This window comes from Bombus terrestris, chromosome 13 (genome assembly GCF_910591885.1).
Source record: "Bombus terrestris chromosome 13, iyBomTerr1.2, whole genome shotgun sequence".
Taxonomy (NCBI): Eukaryota; Metazoa; Arthropoda; class Insecta; order Hymenoptera; family Apidae; genus Bombus; species Bombus terrestris.
Genome location: NC_063281.1, coordinates 11769549 through 11783863, shown reverse-complemented (window position 1 = coordinate 11783863; position 14315 = coordinate 11769549). Strand labels below are relative to the sequence as shown.

The 14315-nt window shown below is 47.3% G+C and overlaps 1 protein-coding gene across 2 annotated transcripts in view; it reads left to right on the top strand.

The window, feature by feature from the left end:
• Window positions 1-13427, top strand: part of LOC100643257 (zinc finger protein 845) — a 36141-nt gene extending 22714 nt beyond the window's left edge. For both annotated transcript variants that reach the window (XM_003400129.4, XM_012315537.3), the window contains exons 7-9: window positions 5427-5624; window positions 7972-8149; window positions 12448-13427. In XM_003400129.4, coding sequence (XP_003400177.2) covers window positions 5427-5624; window positions 7972-8149; window positions 12448-12678 — 607 coding nt within the window. In that variant the 3' untranslated portion in view covers window positions 12679-13427. The remainder of the gene's footprint in view (window positions 1-5426; window positions 5625-7971; window positions 8150-12447) is intronic.
• The last annotated feature ends 888 nt before the right edge of the window (window positions 13428-14315 follow it).

Below are 14315 nucleotides of genomic sequence, written 5' to 3'. Positions count from 1 at the left end.
ACGAAGATAAGATTTCCTCTTGGAGCGCGATACGCGCGGATCTGACTCGAACGCGATCGTTTCGAAGCGTATCTGTTCGATGCGTTATAATTAAATCGTCGACTTTCGCGCGAATCTATATTTTTCCGTATAAAAGAAAAGAGATAGAACGTAAATAGAAATTCCTTTCGTCTACCAAAGATCACGACGACTGTTCTACTTTGAATATTCTATGTACCTTGGCACGTTAGATTTTCCCCTTTAAACTTGCCACGGATGCAGAAACATCGGTAAAATTCGATCACGACGAAGATATCGAACGCCGATAGGAAATCTTCGAACGTCGCGTCCAACGAAAAGCATCGGAACGCGAATGCTCGCAGGAAATCTCGCCTTAACTGGCGTTCGTCTTATCGACGCTGTGGTGTTTGGACGCGAACAGTGCGTGCCGCGTATCTTCCGTGGGACGTACCGGTCGATCCATCGCGAACACGAAAAAGTCACACAGCTGGCACGAAAATCACCTGGATGGAATCTAACCTGAGCGAGGAAGAAGATCTCCCGATGACTTTACATCGAGAGGGTATACTTGGCCATGATCAAGATCGAGCTCCGAGAAAGACGGATAGAGATGAAAAGAGAGGACTCGATGTAAGCAGAGAAGTCGGAGAAAGAGCGAGACGAACGCAGGTGCAACCTGCAACGGTACGGGACAGACGTACGGACGTACGAACGGACGAAGGTGGGATTGAGTTATGACAGCGTTTGCTCCAGGGGGCCGGCTCTGGACCCGACGAAGCGGATATTCTTCTTATTCTTTATTTCTTCGTCTGCGGCCCCGCCGTAGAAACCGTCGGCCATGCATCACCTTCGGTTCACTTTGGTCCTGCCTCCTCTTCGGCATCGTTCCACGGCCACACCACCATCACGGCCCATCACGATCCCACCTTAGCCATCGTCCGCTGGAAACGTTGATTCCACCCACCGCGGCAGCCTCGACTCTCCAGCCAGCCGTAGGCTCTCCGAGTATTTACCTTTTAACCGTTCGTTTCTTCGTTCGGCCGCTTCGCTCGATATCGTCGCGAGTTTCCCTCTTCGCCAGGTTCACCAGGTGTCTCGTACGTACTTGAACGAAACCGAGGCCCGTCTCGTTGTCTAACCGAAACGAGCCAGACGAACCTGGAAGAGGAAGAGCTAGAGAGAAAAAAGAGAGGGAGAGAGGAAGAAAAGGGAAACATTGTTAAATCACGGAAAGAAGCGACTCGCTAGTTTCGAGGATGGGGACAGTCTAGCCTCGTAGATATGTCGCGTCGGTGACAGAGTCGAAGAAAGAGCTCGGGCAAGTCGCGCGTAAATCATTCCCGGTAATAAAGATCCACTTGTCGTGGCTCGATATTTATGAATCGCCCTCGGTTCTGCTGTACGCCAGAAGAGAATCGGCTTTTAGCTCTCGTGGCTAGTCGGAATGAACGATCGTCCGATTTCGAGATAATCGAAGAGGTCAGGGGCGGAGGGGACTAGGCCGCGAAGGACTTGGCACGGCAGGAAAGACCGTCGGTGAGGAAGGCGAGGAAGGCGTGGAGGACGTGGAAGGCGAGGAAGGCGAGAAAGGCGAGGAAGGCGAAGAGAAAACGAGCCGAGAAAGCATCGGGGAAGGGGAATCGGGGAGGAGGAAGAGAAGGAGAGGCAGAAGAAGAAGTCGAGTCCGAGTCGACGTTCGTTGTAGAGGCCGCAGACCGACAGACCGAGCGAAGGACCGCGAGGCCATAAATACCTCAGCGCGTTCAGCCAATTAAAACAAATCATTTTAATGCGCAACCTTTTTAATTAATGCCCGTGCTCGCTCGCTCTCATCCGCTTCCCTCCTCTCGGATAGTACACGATCGCCGCGTTGGCTCCGCCATTCCCATCCCAGAACGATCGAGGCTATATTAACCTGTACGTCGCTATATCCTGTCTGACTTTAGCTTCGTGAACGAACGCGAATACTTGCCTCGTTCTGTGATCGACTCCACTCGATCCGACTGTTGCACCTTTCTCTGCCAACTAGCTCGTCCTCTTCCTTGAGCCGAAGAGTTTCAGTTTTTTGCCAATCTTGCCTTGAAAATTGCAACTCGCTGCTCCTTCTACTCTACGTATCGTCGAACAGCTATCGTCGCGTAAGCGATTTACGTCGATCGATCGATTCGCCAGAGACGAGAAGGATATCATGGCGGTTACGACGTCCGTGCGCGTTCTTTGGGTTCGCGAGTTCTCGAGGCAACGTATCGCCGCCGTTATTGACGAATATAAGGACGATCGTACCGCCGCGGATTAGACTTTTAAATGACCTCGAGCCGGACCGGCGCATATTTCACGAGATGACGGTGGACGTCGCGCTAAATCATCCGGAGTGACCGCATCCGCTTACCCAATCGGACCGAGACTCTTCTTAACGGCCTCTTGTCACGCCTGCGACATTCCACCGAAACACACGCCGAGAACGTGTCTCCTCTCTCTTTCCCTCGTATTTTAACCTCCTCCGTCCCTCTTTCGTCAATGTCGTTGCCGCGAGACGCGCTTTTGTCGACCACCATATTAATATTGTTCTATCGGAATTCCAATCCCCCGGAATGGGCCGGCAACACGAGATTTCCCAACGCTATAATTCACCGAGGCGACGCGTTCCTCGACGCCGTCTCGGCGTTCGCTTCGTCCCGACAAATTTTTACCTTTTGTTCGAATTACCCTTCCACTCCTCCGCGAATCCAAATCGAAACCGCGATAAATACATTGATCGACGATTTCGCGGCGGGAGTTTGCACTTTCTTCGCCAATCCTACGCGTGACGATCGTCTAGACGTCTATAATACGTTTCGAGTATTGCTCAACGACCGAGGTTACTCTCCTCCGCTGTTTCTCCTCGCTATGTTTAGCAACCGTGAGAAAACACAGATGCATATAATGCGCTATATCGATATCTTTTTTACCTAGAAGCAACCACTTATTATTATGTACATAAATGTTTCCTAAATTTATTAATGGCAGTGTTGTGTTACATCCTTTCACGAAGGAAGACGACTAACGATGCAACGTGTATCAACACATTTTTGAGAAAACCCACTGCCGGTCGTTTATCGCGTTTATCAGCATCTAGCAAATTTTCTAAGACACACGATGCGAATGAGAGATCGCGATCGCTAACTGGAAAATAAAAGCGATAAAAGTACTTAATTTCTACTAAAAACGGATAGCTAGAGGCGTGCGACTGAAACAATCGTCCAAACTAAAGGCCATCTATGCGCAGCGGATAATCGTACGCGTTAAGTTTATCGATTCAGCGTAAAATGTGCTATCTTATTAACATCGCGATTTTTCGTAAAGTTATCGGAACGATAACTTTCGATATGGCAACAAAGTACAATGGAAAGTAAATAGCACTCTTGGCAGGAATAATACGATAGTCGTAAAATTGGCGAAGCTTGAAAATGCGCAGGTTTCGATCACCGAAACAGAAACTTGAAAAGACAAACAGAAAACTTAAAAAGAGACGAGGCGTTCGAGCAGAACTCGGAAACTAGTTGTTTTGCAGCGGCAAATTAATTTTTACAAATGCGGCGATTACTATACGGTAGAAAGTTTATACTCGAAATAAATTATGCTTTTATTAACTTTCAATTCCTGATTATAAAAGTTTCTAGTTAAAGGAAAACTCGGTTAACAGGTTAACCCATTAAGGACCAGGCAATAATTTGTCGTAATGTTGTAAACGCTTGAACGTCTTCGAACGTCATAAAATTCCAGAATCTCGGCGACAGAAAAAACGACGACAAAAGTATCAAGCGAATCCTTACGTTCCTTAATTTCCTTTCATAGCCGCTTCCATTTCCTTCCACGCGGAAAAAAGAAAAACAAAGAAAGAAAGAAAAACAGAATCTGTTGACATAAATTCGATGGAAAAGAATTTGCAAATAAAAAGTTGTCTCGCATAACGCGTACGAGTAGTTTCGTATAAATCGATCATAGTTATATCCTTTCTATAGTACGTAGAAGGATACGTCGCGTGTGTTCGTTCTCGAAGGATCGGTCAATTTGTTTGGACGATTCGCTGCCGTAGCGGTAGGCTTTCGGCCGATCTGCTCGAATACGACTTGTCCTTGACCGGCAGTACGAGCCTGGTAAAAAAGTCGCGCGAAGAGGACGAACAGGGGTCGCGAAGGAAACAAGAGGCGAAGAAGAAGCGCAGCTTGGCGAGTGGGTGCAGAGGTTGGTGCAACGGGTGACACGGGAACGTACTTGCAAAGACTATTCGAGTGCAGGTGTAAGAGAAGGTACGTCCTAAGCTCGTGCGAGGGCGTGTATATCCTGACATTGTAAAAGTTGCCGTTACACTTGCGTAGCCAATTGGGTAGGCCGGGACTCCCTCTAGGACGGCCCAGATCTCGTAGCCTCTCTTCTGCTTCTGCCGTTCTTCGTCTCTGTCCCTTTCTTTCTTTCGTCCGCTTCGAATCTCTATCCTCCTCCGCGTCCCTTTTTCTTCGATTTTCTTCTTCGATCCGCCTGTCCTTCGTCCACGTTCGGATCCTGGCACTGCGTTCGTTCTGTTGCGCGCTCGCGGAGAGCCCGCTGCCGGTATCGTCGAGCTGCCATCTCGAAAAATCCGTGTCCTTCGTTCTGTTACCGCGGTAGGTTTCCCTGCGCCGGTGACCACGTTCGTTCGCAAAGATCTCGATACAGCACCGAGAGATACGTACGCGAAGATCGTGGCTACCACGTTCGGAAATTTGCTGCCGATTTCGATAACATCGACGAGCTTTCGCTTAGTTTTATACGTCCCGAGGAATGCCGGTATTACCCGTGCCTTCTCTGTCGTTTTCCTGCCGTTCATTCGTCCCCTCCTCTCTTCGCCAAGTCGCTACCTGGTTCGCGGTTTTCGCATTTACACGGATGGCACGGACCCGTGCAACATTTCCAGTCGACCATTCGCCAAGAGTAACTGTCGCATCGGAAAAGAAACGAGGAAGGAGGCAATGTCGGTAGCGAAACTAGAGTAGGAACGCGAACTCGTCGAGTTGCTCGACTATCTGGTTGTATAAGTTCAGTAACCGTATAGATCGTCACCTCTTGACAGAAACTATTTAAAGTGCAGCTCTTGTGTGCGCTCGCCGGCAGGTTGATATAGGATGCAACAGCTGCGATCGGATCGTATGGCGTGCGAACAGCCGATGGTCACACGCGTACCATGCATTCGTTGGGCCATTGTGCTGTCTTATTACGCGTTGGATTTAACGAAAACGTGTCCCTTTAAGTCGCGAAATCATTATTCCGCGCGCCGTCGTGTCGGCCAATCGTTCCACTCTCGGTATTCGAAAAATTATACGAATTCTACGGCGAAATATTTTTAGAACACGCTAAACACCCATATACGAATGGTTTCGCTTCCAACAACCATTTCTCTTTTCTTTCAGGCACTCGCTGCGACAGCATATGCTGCGCCACGCTGGGAAAAAGTACAAGTGCGGACTTCCGGGCTGTCCAACGGTGCTCCGAACAGCCTCCGAATTGAGATCGCACAGAACCTTGGTACACGACAGCACGCCGTCTAATAGACGATACAAGTGCTCCGATTGTTCTTACGCGGCCAAAACGAAAACTCAGCTACGCCGGTACGTACAATTTCTTGTAATCGCTATCGTATCTCATCGATAAGAAATTCCAAACGGCCAATTCACGCTTTTGCTTCCTTACAGAAAATTCTCATCTTAGAAAGCTGTTTCGCAGCTTCGTACTTCTAGCGTTAATTCCGAATTAACGAGCTTGGTGCAATAGGTGGAATAGGTGCAATGGGAAAAACGATCCGAATTTTCTTATCGACCAAGCACATGTATTTTGTACACCGACAATGTACGCTTCTCGTACCTTCGTGTTACTTTATTCGGTGGAATAAAGGCAATCGCGGAATAAATGAGACAAGCAACGAAACGCAGAAATTCGTTCGTTAATATTCGATGTCGGATTCAGCATTAATTATAATCAAGATTCCCGCTGGGAATGATGCAAACCTCCGTCTTGTTCATCGTGCTCGTGGATCGCGTATGTACGACGCGTGATCGATGTCTTTGCGGAAGTAGAAAATTAATTGCTATGGGCGTAGTAGTACTTTGGGCCCGAAGACGCGCCACTTGGTACGCGCGCGTGATTCCTCGGTCGCCACACGATCCAGCAATCTCGAATATATTATCGTCCAATATTATCGATACAATTTATTTTATCTATACTGCAGGTCCGTACACGTTCCGTGACGCTCCTTTCCATGCAATTTTCCATTCGCGCTGATGCATCATATTTATTTTATAATTGAAACTACGAGGAAACTTACAACGCATCCTGCAATTATGTTTAAATCCGATGATAGAACTCTGCCGCGGTGCTTAAATTTTGTCTGCTCCGATCTGACCTTAAATTCAGCTGAAACTTTCTGTATTTCAATGTTTCGTTTGGGAAAATTTTTGGCGCAAAGTTCGGACGAGAGATCGGGCATAGATCTTTAACGATTCTTCCCTGTTTTTTTCAAATGAATAAACTTTCCGATAATAAAAGTTTGAAGCTTTAACAGAATCTTCGGTACAATGTTCGGACCACAGGTCAGGCGTATCAACGACGATCGCTTCGTATCTTCTTCGAATCGAACAAATTCTCTGATAACTGAAAAGATTGGAGGGAAAGCGAGAGAAAGGGGCGCAGCAGAGCGAAACGCTAATTATTCGACGAACGTACGCCGGTATCCTACGTACGCGCGTTTTAATCGGATTAATCGATTGATTCTTAGTTGTCCGAGCAGACAGGTGGTTGGACACTAATACCGGAAAATATGCGATGCGTGTGCCTCGTAGATTACGCACGAACGCCAGCGATTCGATTTAAATTAAGTCTTATTAAGGACATTGTATCGGGGAAGACCTCTAATAAATTTCATCTCGTTTGATTCGTTGTTCATTTGAACCGTTTTGCGCTTTTTCTCTTTTGCCAAACGAATGGCCAGAGAGGAAAAAGGGGAGGAAACAGAGAGTACGAAGAGAGAAACGAAAGGGGCGAAAAGCGAAACAAGAGAGAGAGAGAGAGAGAAAGAGAGAGAGAACGAGAGAGAGGGAAAGAGCGGCGAAAGCGGAAGTTGCGTGCAGCAGTCGGCCAAGTGCGGGCAACCCGTTATGATCGTCCGCATGGCGATGGTCGGCGCGATATTTCATCGCGAATTGAGTACTTACTACGTGAGTCGAACTCAACGCAGCCACAGAGTGTCACGGGTCTCTCTTTCTCTCCCACCTCCGCGTTCTCTACGCTCTGCCTCCCCCTAAACTCTCGTTTCTCTAGCTGCGTCCTGCTCTCCCTCTCTTTCGCTCTTTCCATACCCTGTTCTTCCCCTTTCCACGTTTTCCTTTCGTTCTCTTTTTTCGTCGCTGTCCTGTAGTGTCACCTTTCCCTCTTTCTCCCAGCGCGGATCTTTCTCCCTCTCTTTCGGCCTCGCTCTGTGCGGCGGAGTAAATCACAGAGGATTTTAATTAAACGTGTCACGCATTTCGAACCTGATATACACGTAACCATGGCCAATGGCTCCCTCGCAATATCGCGCACGCATATCGCATCGTTCATAATCACCGGCCCTGATACGACGATGAACTCGTCGATGGTACCGTGTTTTTTTCCAACTGCGTGTCCTTCCTTCTTGCTCTCTGCTCTGATGGAACGCGAGACACGAGAGAAAAAGTCGACTACCGATAAACTATGTTTCTGCCGAATGCCAACCAGCTCCCATCGATCGTCTGGTGTTCGCGTTTAAGATCAAACCAATTCGCATGTACATTCAGATTGAAATTTACATGTAGATTCGATCGTAGCTGTAGACGTAAATTTTAGTACGGTAAGTAGCGCAGTCGAGTTCGTCAAAGTAGATAAACTGGAATGTGTAACCAGCAGTGGATCGTGTAAACATGACTTGCGAATTCTTTGTTGCAGACACTGCACTCGGCACGAAGAAGCAGGGAACGTGGCAAAATCAGAACTTCGCGCATGTCCCTACAGTGGTTGCGCTTTTAAAACGAAGCTCGCTTCTCATTTGCAGCGGCACGTGCGTCTCCACACGGGCACAAAGCCATACAAGTGTCGTCATTGTCCGTACGCCAGCAACAACTTGGTAAGTCGAACCAGTTGCTAAGGATCTATACTGCGAGCATCGTGTCGAGTTAATCGAGGTAAATAAAGCCACGTGATTAAACTCAAAGTATCGTAGAGCAGAAAATTAGACGAAACGTACGACGATGTAGTTGTTAAAAAGTTCGTAATGAAAGTCCACGTATACGATATATTTTTTGCGAAATATATCGATTCGTAAGATGTAGCTCTGATTCTCGAAAAGGAAATTTGAAAAAAAGTAAAGCGTTGGAGATTTGCGAGTAGCGTGAGACACAGTGGAATCAGAATTAGTTGTGCCACAGTCATAGGCTAGCTTTTATAAAAGCAATAATTAGCCTAAAGTAGAAAGTCATGGGACATCGGTACGGTGTAATATCGATGGAAAGTAACAAGCAAATATTTATCGACTCATAAATCAGCTTTTCGGTAGCCAAACTGACCAAACTCCACTTTCGATTAATTTCTTAATTCCATACGATTTACTTCCATAAATTCGCTTGTCGCGATACGAAAAAAAAGCACACGAGCAATGGTAAACTAGAAAGTAGATCTCTGAAACAACGTTTGCCATATCATCGTCCTATTTTTCAATTTGTCGACTCGATCGATGCGACTTCCGATCGGTTCGAATAACGTTTGCAATATGAAATCTCGGATTTTACAGTTACTCGTTGCAGCTGCATCCTCGCTGCGACAACCCCTTCGAACGCGGGTCGAATCGAAACGGAAAGATCGGTCTCGTATTGCGAACTGTTACGGCTGTACACGGTAGGAAGGTTGACTCGCAGTTCAATTTTTGTAGCCGCGGTGACTCTGCGGCGTAAATTAAGCAAAGTACACCTTAACGTTTGGACCATGCCGCCGCCTCTGCCGCCACCGAGGCGCGATAAGATAACGAGTTAATTGTGCTCACTGGATGCCCACACACGCACGGCCCAGTCATACCGAGCGGCCGGTATGCTAATGCCCTTTGAAGCTTTAGTTAGGATGCGACTCGCATACGAGGGCTCCGTGTCTCTTTGATAGCGACATAAACTCATTCCAGTGGCTCTCAGCCTGGGATAACTTGAGCCAAGGTAATCTCGCGGCACGGAGAATTGCGAACGGTGTACGTCTTGCATCGATAATGATACAGCAGGTAGGCACTTCTGAATTGTACCGAGTCGTATGTAACTGTACGGAAGACGTGGCAGCTTCTGGGCTCGTTTTGCTCGTTTTCGTTCTTCCGGGGATACGATCGGTCGGCCGTTTCGCCGGTATCGTAATATTACGATTACGATCGGCAATCGAACGAACGATTAAATTCGTACTCGATCGGATTCGAGTTCGTACGTCAGGCACGGGATGAAAAATCGGGACGAGGATGTAAGAATCGATTTAGCTCGCGAACGATATCGAGTACGATGTTTATTTGCTGAGATTTCGAGCTGTTAACCACGGAAGAACGAGTTAACTCGTCACCAGGATACTCCATCTCCTTCGATACAACGATTCTTTTATCTATGGCTCTTTCGTTTTTTAATCGATCGTATCAATGAGGTGGCCGGAGTCTGGTCGAGTTTATCGACTTTTAATTAGAATTATAGAAAATCCTCGTCAGGGAATGACTGGTTCGTACGAGGGAAACGAAGCGGATTGATACTTTAACACTTTTCGATCGACAGTGACAAATGTTTTATCGAGAAATAAACAAATTGATCAAACGAGGCGCTTCTCGATTCGATGGGTTTCGTACGAAATTAATAATAATATTAATTTAAACTATTCGAAGAAAACACGAACGAAATTGTTACTCGGATAGACGAAGGAAAAAAGAAGTAATCACGAGAAGAACAGCAAGTGAATTTTTACTCGCTGTGTTCTTTTTTTGCTTAATTCGTGATATCATTAGGAAAAATTACGTTTCTCCTTGTCCGAGATACTGTAGCTTTGCCTAACAACGTGGTGGTAGCGTTAATGATAATCCTCGAAGGCATCGTTGGTTTAGGATTCGCTACGCGTTTCCACGCATCTCCTCTCATCTCCTCCCAACTGCCATCGTTTTTTATCTGCCTCTTCAATTTTCTTGCCGACTTGGCCCCCGCCCCACGGTAAGTAATGGCGAGTCGAAATAATAAAGATTTAATAATTCCCACCGATCGGGCGTTTGTGGTAGGCGATCGAATGGAAGCGATACGATCGATTTATTCGGTATCTTGGGTGGAAATTTACCTGAAGGGATGGTTTCGGACGGGCTCGGATACGCAACGGGATAAACGTTGGCCGGAATTTATTAGTTATCGAGTAAAAAGTGGAAACGCGCATCCATTGGATATCTCATCGATAAAATCTTGATCTGGGTTAAAGATCCCGGCAGTTTGCGCTTACAATTTTACAATCCTCCTCGGTCAGCGGCCGGCTAACAGAATATCGAACATTTCTTTTTTTCTTTCTTCCTTCCTGTATATTCGATAATTCCCATAGAAGTATTACATACGTATAAATGTATATGCGTTATGTATATGTCTACGTATATATGTATATATACATACGTTACGAGAAACATTTACGTTCGAGTTACGATACAGTAGTCTACAGGTAGAAGGAAATTAATATGACCCCGAACCGGCTGGAATCCCGAAAGAAATAAAGAAGAAGGAAGATAAAGCGCGGCGATTTGAAATCCTAGAACGAAGCCTCGTAAAACGGAGTATTCTACGGCCGGTAACATACAGACGAGCGTGTACGGTCTCGATGCAACAGAAAATTATATCCGAAGGAATCGGAATCGATCGGATTAATGAAAAGCGTATACTAGCGATTTGCGTGACGGCGCACACTTTCCGCGGGCTTGTAGAAAGCGTTTCGCGCGGAGGTGGACAACCGCCCATGACGGTGTGAACGGGTCTTTATCCGAGAGACCGTCACGGAGCGCTGCTCGTGCAGAAAGATTTACTTATGGGAAATTAAATTTGATGTTGCCGTTGCCATCAACGGCTCGTATAAGCCCGCCTGGTAGGAAGATGTTTACGACTACGGCCAGCTACTTAGCTCGAGAGGGTAAAGCGCCTTTAAATGCTCCATGGCATAGCCAATGAACGCGTCCGGTTTGCGGCAGACCGATTCTGGTCGCAGGTATTCACCGTCGACCGATACCGGCGAAAGCTCGTCCTGAACGTTCCTCGACACCGAATCCAGACTCTGACTCCGTCTCCAACGTCCTCGACTTCCCGAATGTCGCGCGTCTTCGCGCTGTTCACCTATCCGACCACGCTCTTTAATCCCGCGCCGATCTTTCCCGCTACGGTGACATCGAGGAGCGATCCATCCATTTGCTTTGCTTCTCCCTTTGCGTGCATCTTCGGTTCGATTTGTTGCAATTTTCTTCCGCTAGTTTTCAGTTTCGCGCGTCCTTTAGATCCTCGTTGCATTATGCAGTGGCTACGAAAAGCATCTGCGCTTTAATCATAGATAGAACGCGGATTTTTATGCATTCGTGGGAAATTTAAGATGCATACGACGATAAGACACGCGATATAGGAGAACTACGATATCTGCCGAATAAGGTACTAATTGTAGTTTTCGGTGGATAACACGGACAGACGTTCGTCCGTTAGTTGGGGGAGGTTTTAAACGATCGAATTTCGGTCGTTTGCTTTGTGAGTAGAAACAGGAAAGAAACATTATGCAAACGTAAGTCTATAAACGCTTCGTAAAAAGGTTGCGCAAGAAATGCGAAAACTAATCAATTCGAGTTAGGTGTTTGCGTCACACTCCGAATCTGATGCTTATTTTGCTTCTCATCGTCGAATATTTTGTATCAGTTCTTGTCTAAAATCAATTCTTCCACGATATACTATCTATCAATAGCGTAAGATGTGACAATCTAGCGAGCCAAACGATGCAACCTCCCCGACCAAACCATCTTTCATCGTAATATTCGTCGATTGACTTTAGGTTTCATATTTCTCTTATAAGTCTTTTACGAAGCATTTGCAGACATACGCTTGTACAATATTGCAATACCTTGTCACTTTGTTATCACGTTATCCTGGAATACCGTCTGTCCTTAAATTAACAGCGTCGGTGTCATTCAGAAGAAATCGTAATTTTCTGCATTAAAAATCTCGCTGCGCTATCACTGACCGATTTGATAAACGATTATGACATATAGATATATAGATGAAGCTCGCGATCCTCCTTCAGTTACGATGCTAAAAGAGTATTGTCACCTAGAAACTACTTGTAACCGAATCGTATACCAAAGCGTTATATACCTCTGAATAATAACAAGGCTGATAGTAATGGTTTGTGTTGCAGGAAAACCTGAGGAAACACGTGTTGTCCACTAACTTGCATCCGGGCAAGACGATCTACGAATGCGACGTTTGCCAAGAAGACAACCCGGAGCCGTTCCAGACGAATTTCGCGAAAGAGCTCCGCGCGCATCTGTTGGAAGTGCACAGCGACGCTTTCCCAACTCCTAACCATGCGAACGATTACGCGGTCGGGATTTTTAAGGTTCGACGAGACTGCGACGAGTCAAATTAAAAGCGCCGCAACCGTCGTTCGAATATATATCCCGCGGATCGTCAGCCGCGGCGAACATAGCTCACTGGACGTTGGTGGTATCGACGTTGCTTCTCGTTGTTCGTGATCGTGCGAACCGGTAGGCCTGTACCGTGCCAGGAAATAGTTAAAGTGATGTACGGTCACGTGGCACGGTACGTACTTTGGACGCGTACACGACCGAATCTTTATGTCCCTAGCGTCGAGATATTACGAGAATCGTTCGAGTCCACCTGCTGATTTCTCGGATTCCTCGACGCGCCCGTACGCAGCAGGTACGTAAGTTCGCGAGTTGTCGTCATTGTATTACGTTTCGCTTCGTCATACTCGTGTAACCAAGGTAGACGTATACCGTCTCATCGTCTATTAGAAATAAAGGCAAACGTGACGAACGAATTTACGAAGAACGGCTCGCGCGCGTTGATCCCTCGCGACTAATCGTACTGTTTCTCGTCTTTGCTTTACACGATATCGGGAACGCGGACAAGAGAGGATGAAAGTACCGAGGTGTACGAAGGAGAGAGAAGGAGGAAGAGGAAAGAAGAGAGAAGGGAATGGAACGAAACGAGACGAAACGGTCGTTGAAAAATTCATCGTGGCTGAAAGCCAGCGACGGACCACCTCGTGGATCGTCTTACAAGACGCGTTTCCGTCTTCGAGGGTCCTGATTGTGAGAAATGCATCGTGCTGTCGCGCGAGATAGGTGTCGTAAAGTATGCGGCCCTTGAGTTCTCCTGGGCAAAAAGGACGAGACCGAGCTGGAAAGACGGAGAGAGGAGAGAGAGCACGGGCGTCGTGAGCGCGAAGGATAATTTATTGACTAATTAACGAGGATGTCCTTCATTACGGGTCGAGCAGCAGTCGTGGTCGCTTGCTCTCGCTCGGAACCGGCATTATTTGGCGCCCGAATATTTACGACCGCGTCCTCCTTCTGCCCGTGGACCGGGCCCTCCGCCCCGATACCGATGCCGATGCCGATGCCGATGCCGATGCTGATGCCGATGCCGATGCTGCTCTGCTGCCTCTGTCCCCTGCTTGAGAAACACAAACCGTGAGGGAGAGGCCCGGGGTGGACAAGGAGAAGAGGAAAGAGCGCGCGGACCCATAACGACGTGTCCCGATCTTACGGCGATTCGGGGACTTGGAATTTCCTTGCCGATGGCGATCCTACGGCCTACTCCGACACACGAGCACGAAATTCGCGGGCGTTACTCTTCGGACAAAGGATCGCGCTTAAATCTTGCGAAACTCGCGCCGCTTCTCTCGCCGCGAGACCCGCGTCTAAATCGATTCAACGACCGAACCAGAGCTTATCGAAACCACCGTGTGATCGCGGCACGATTCGCCTTACAGCTATTGGTAAACCTACGGCTAACGCAGAGGCGATTTATACGCGTATTAACTTTATTTCTGTCCGGGTATAACTGACAGTGTACACGCGGCGTCCTTATAACGGCCTCCCCTACAAATTTCGGAACATACGTACATATATATTCTGCTTTAAGCGAGTATGGCATTAGCCAGAGTGTCGTTTACTCAGTCACGTAACTTTCAGTTAATCTTTGGAAACTTAGTACACGCTGCGAGTTCGTTCTCGCGAATCTTCAAGCTGCGTCGCT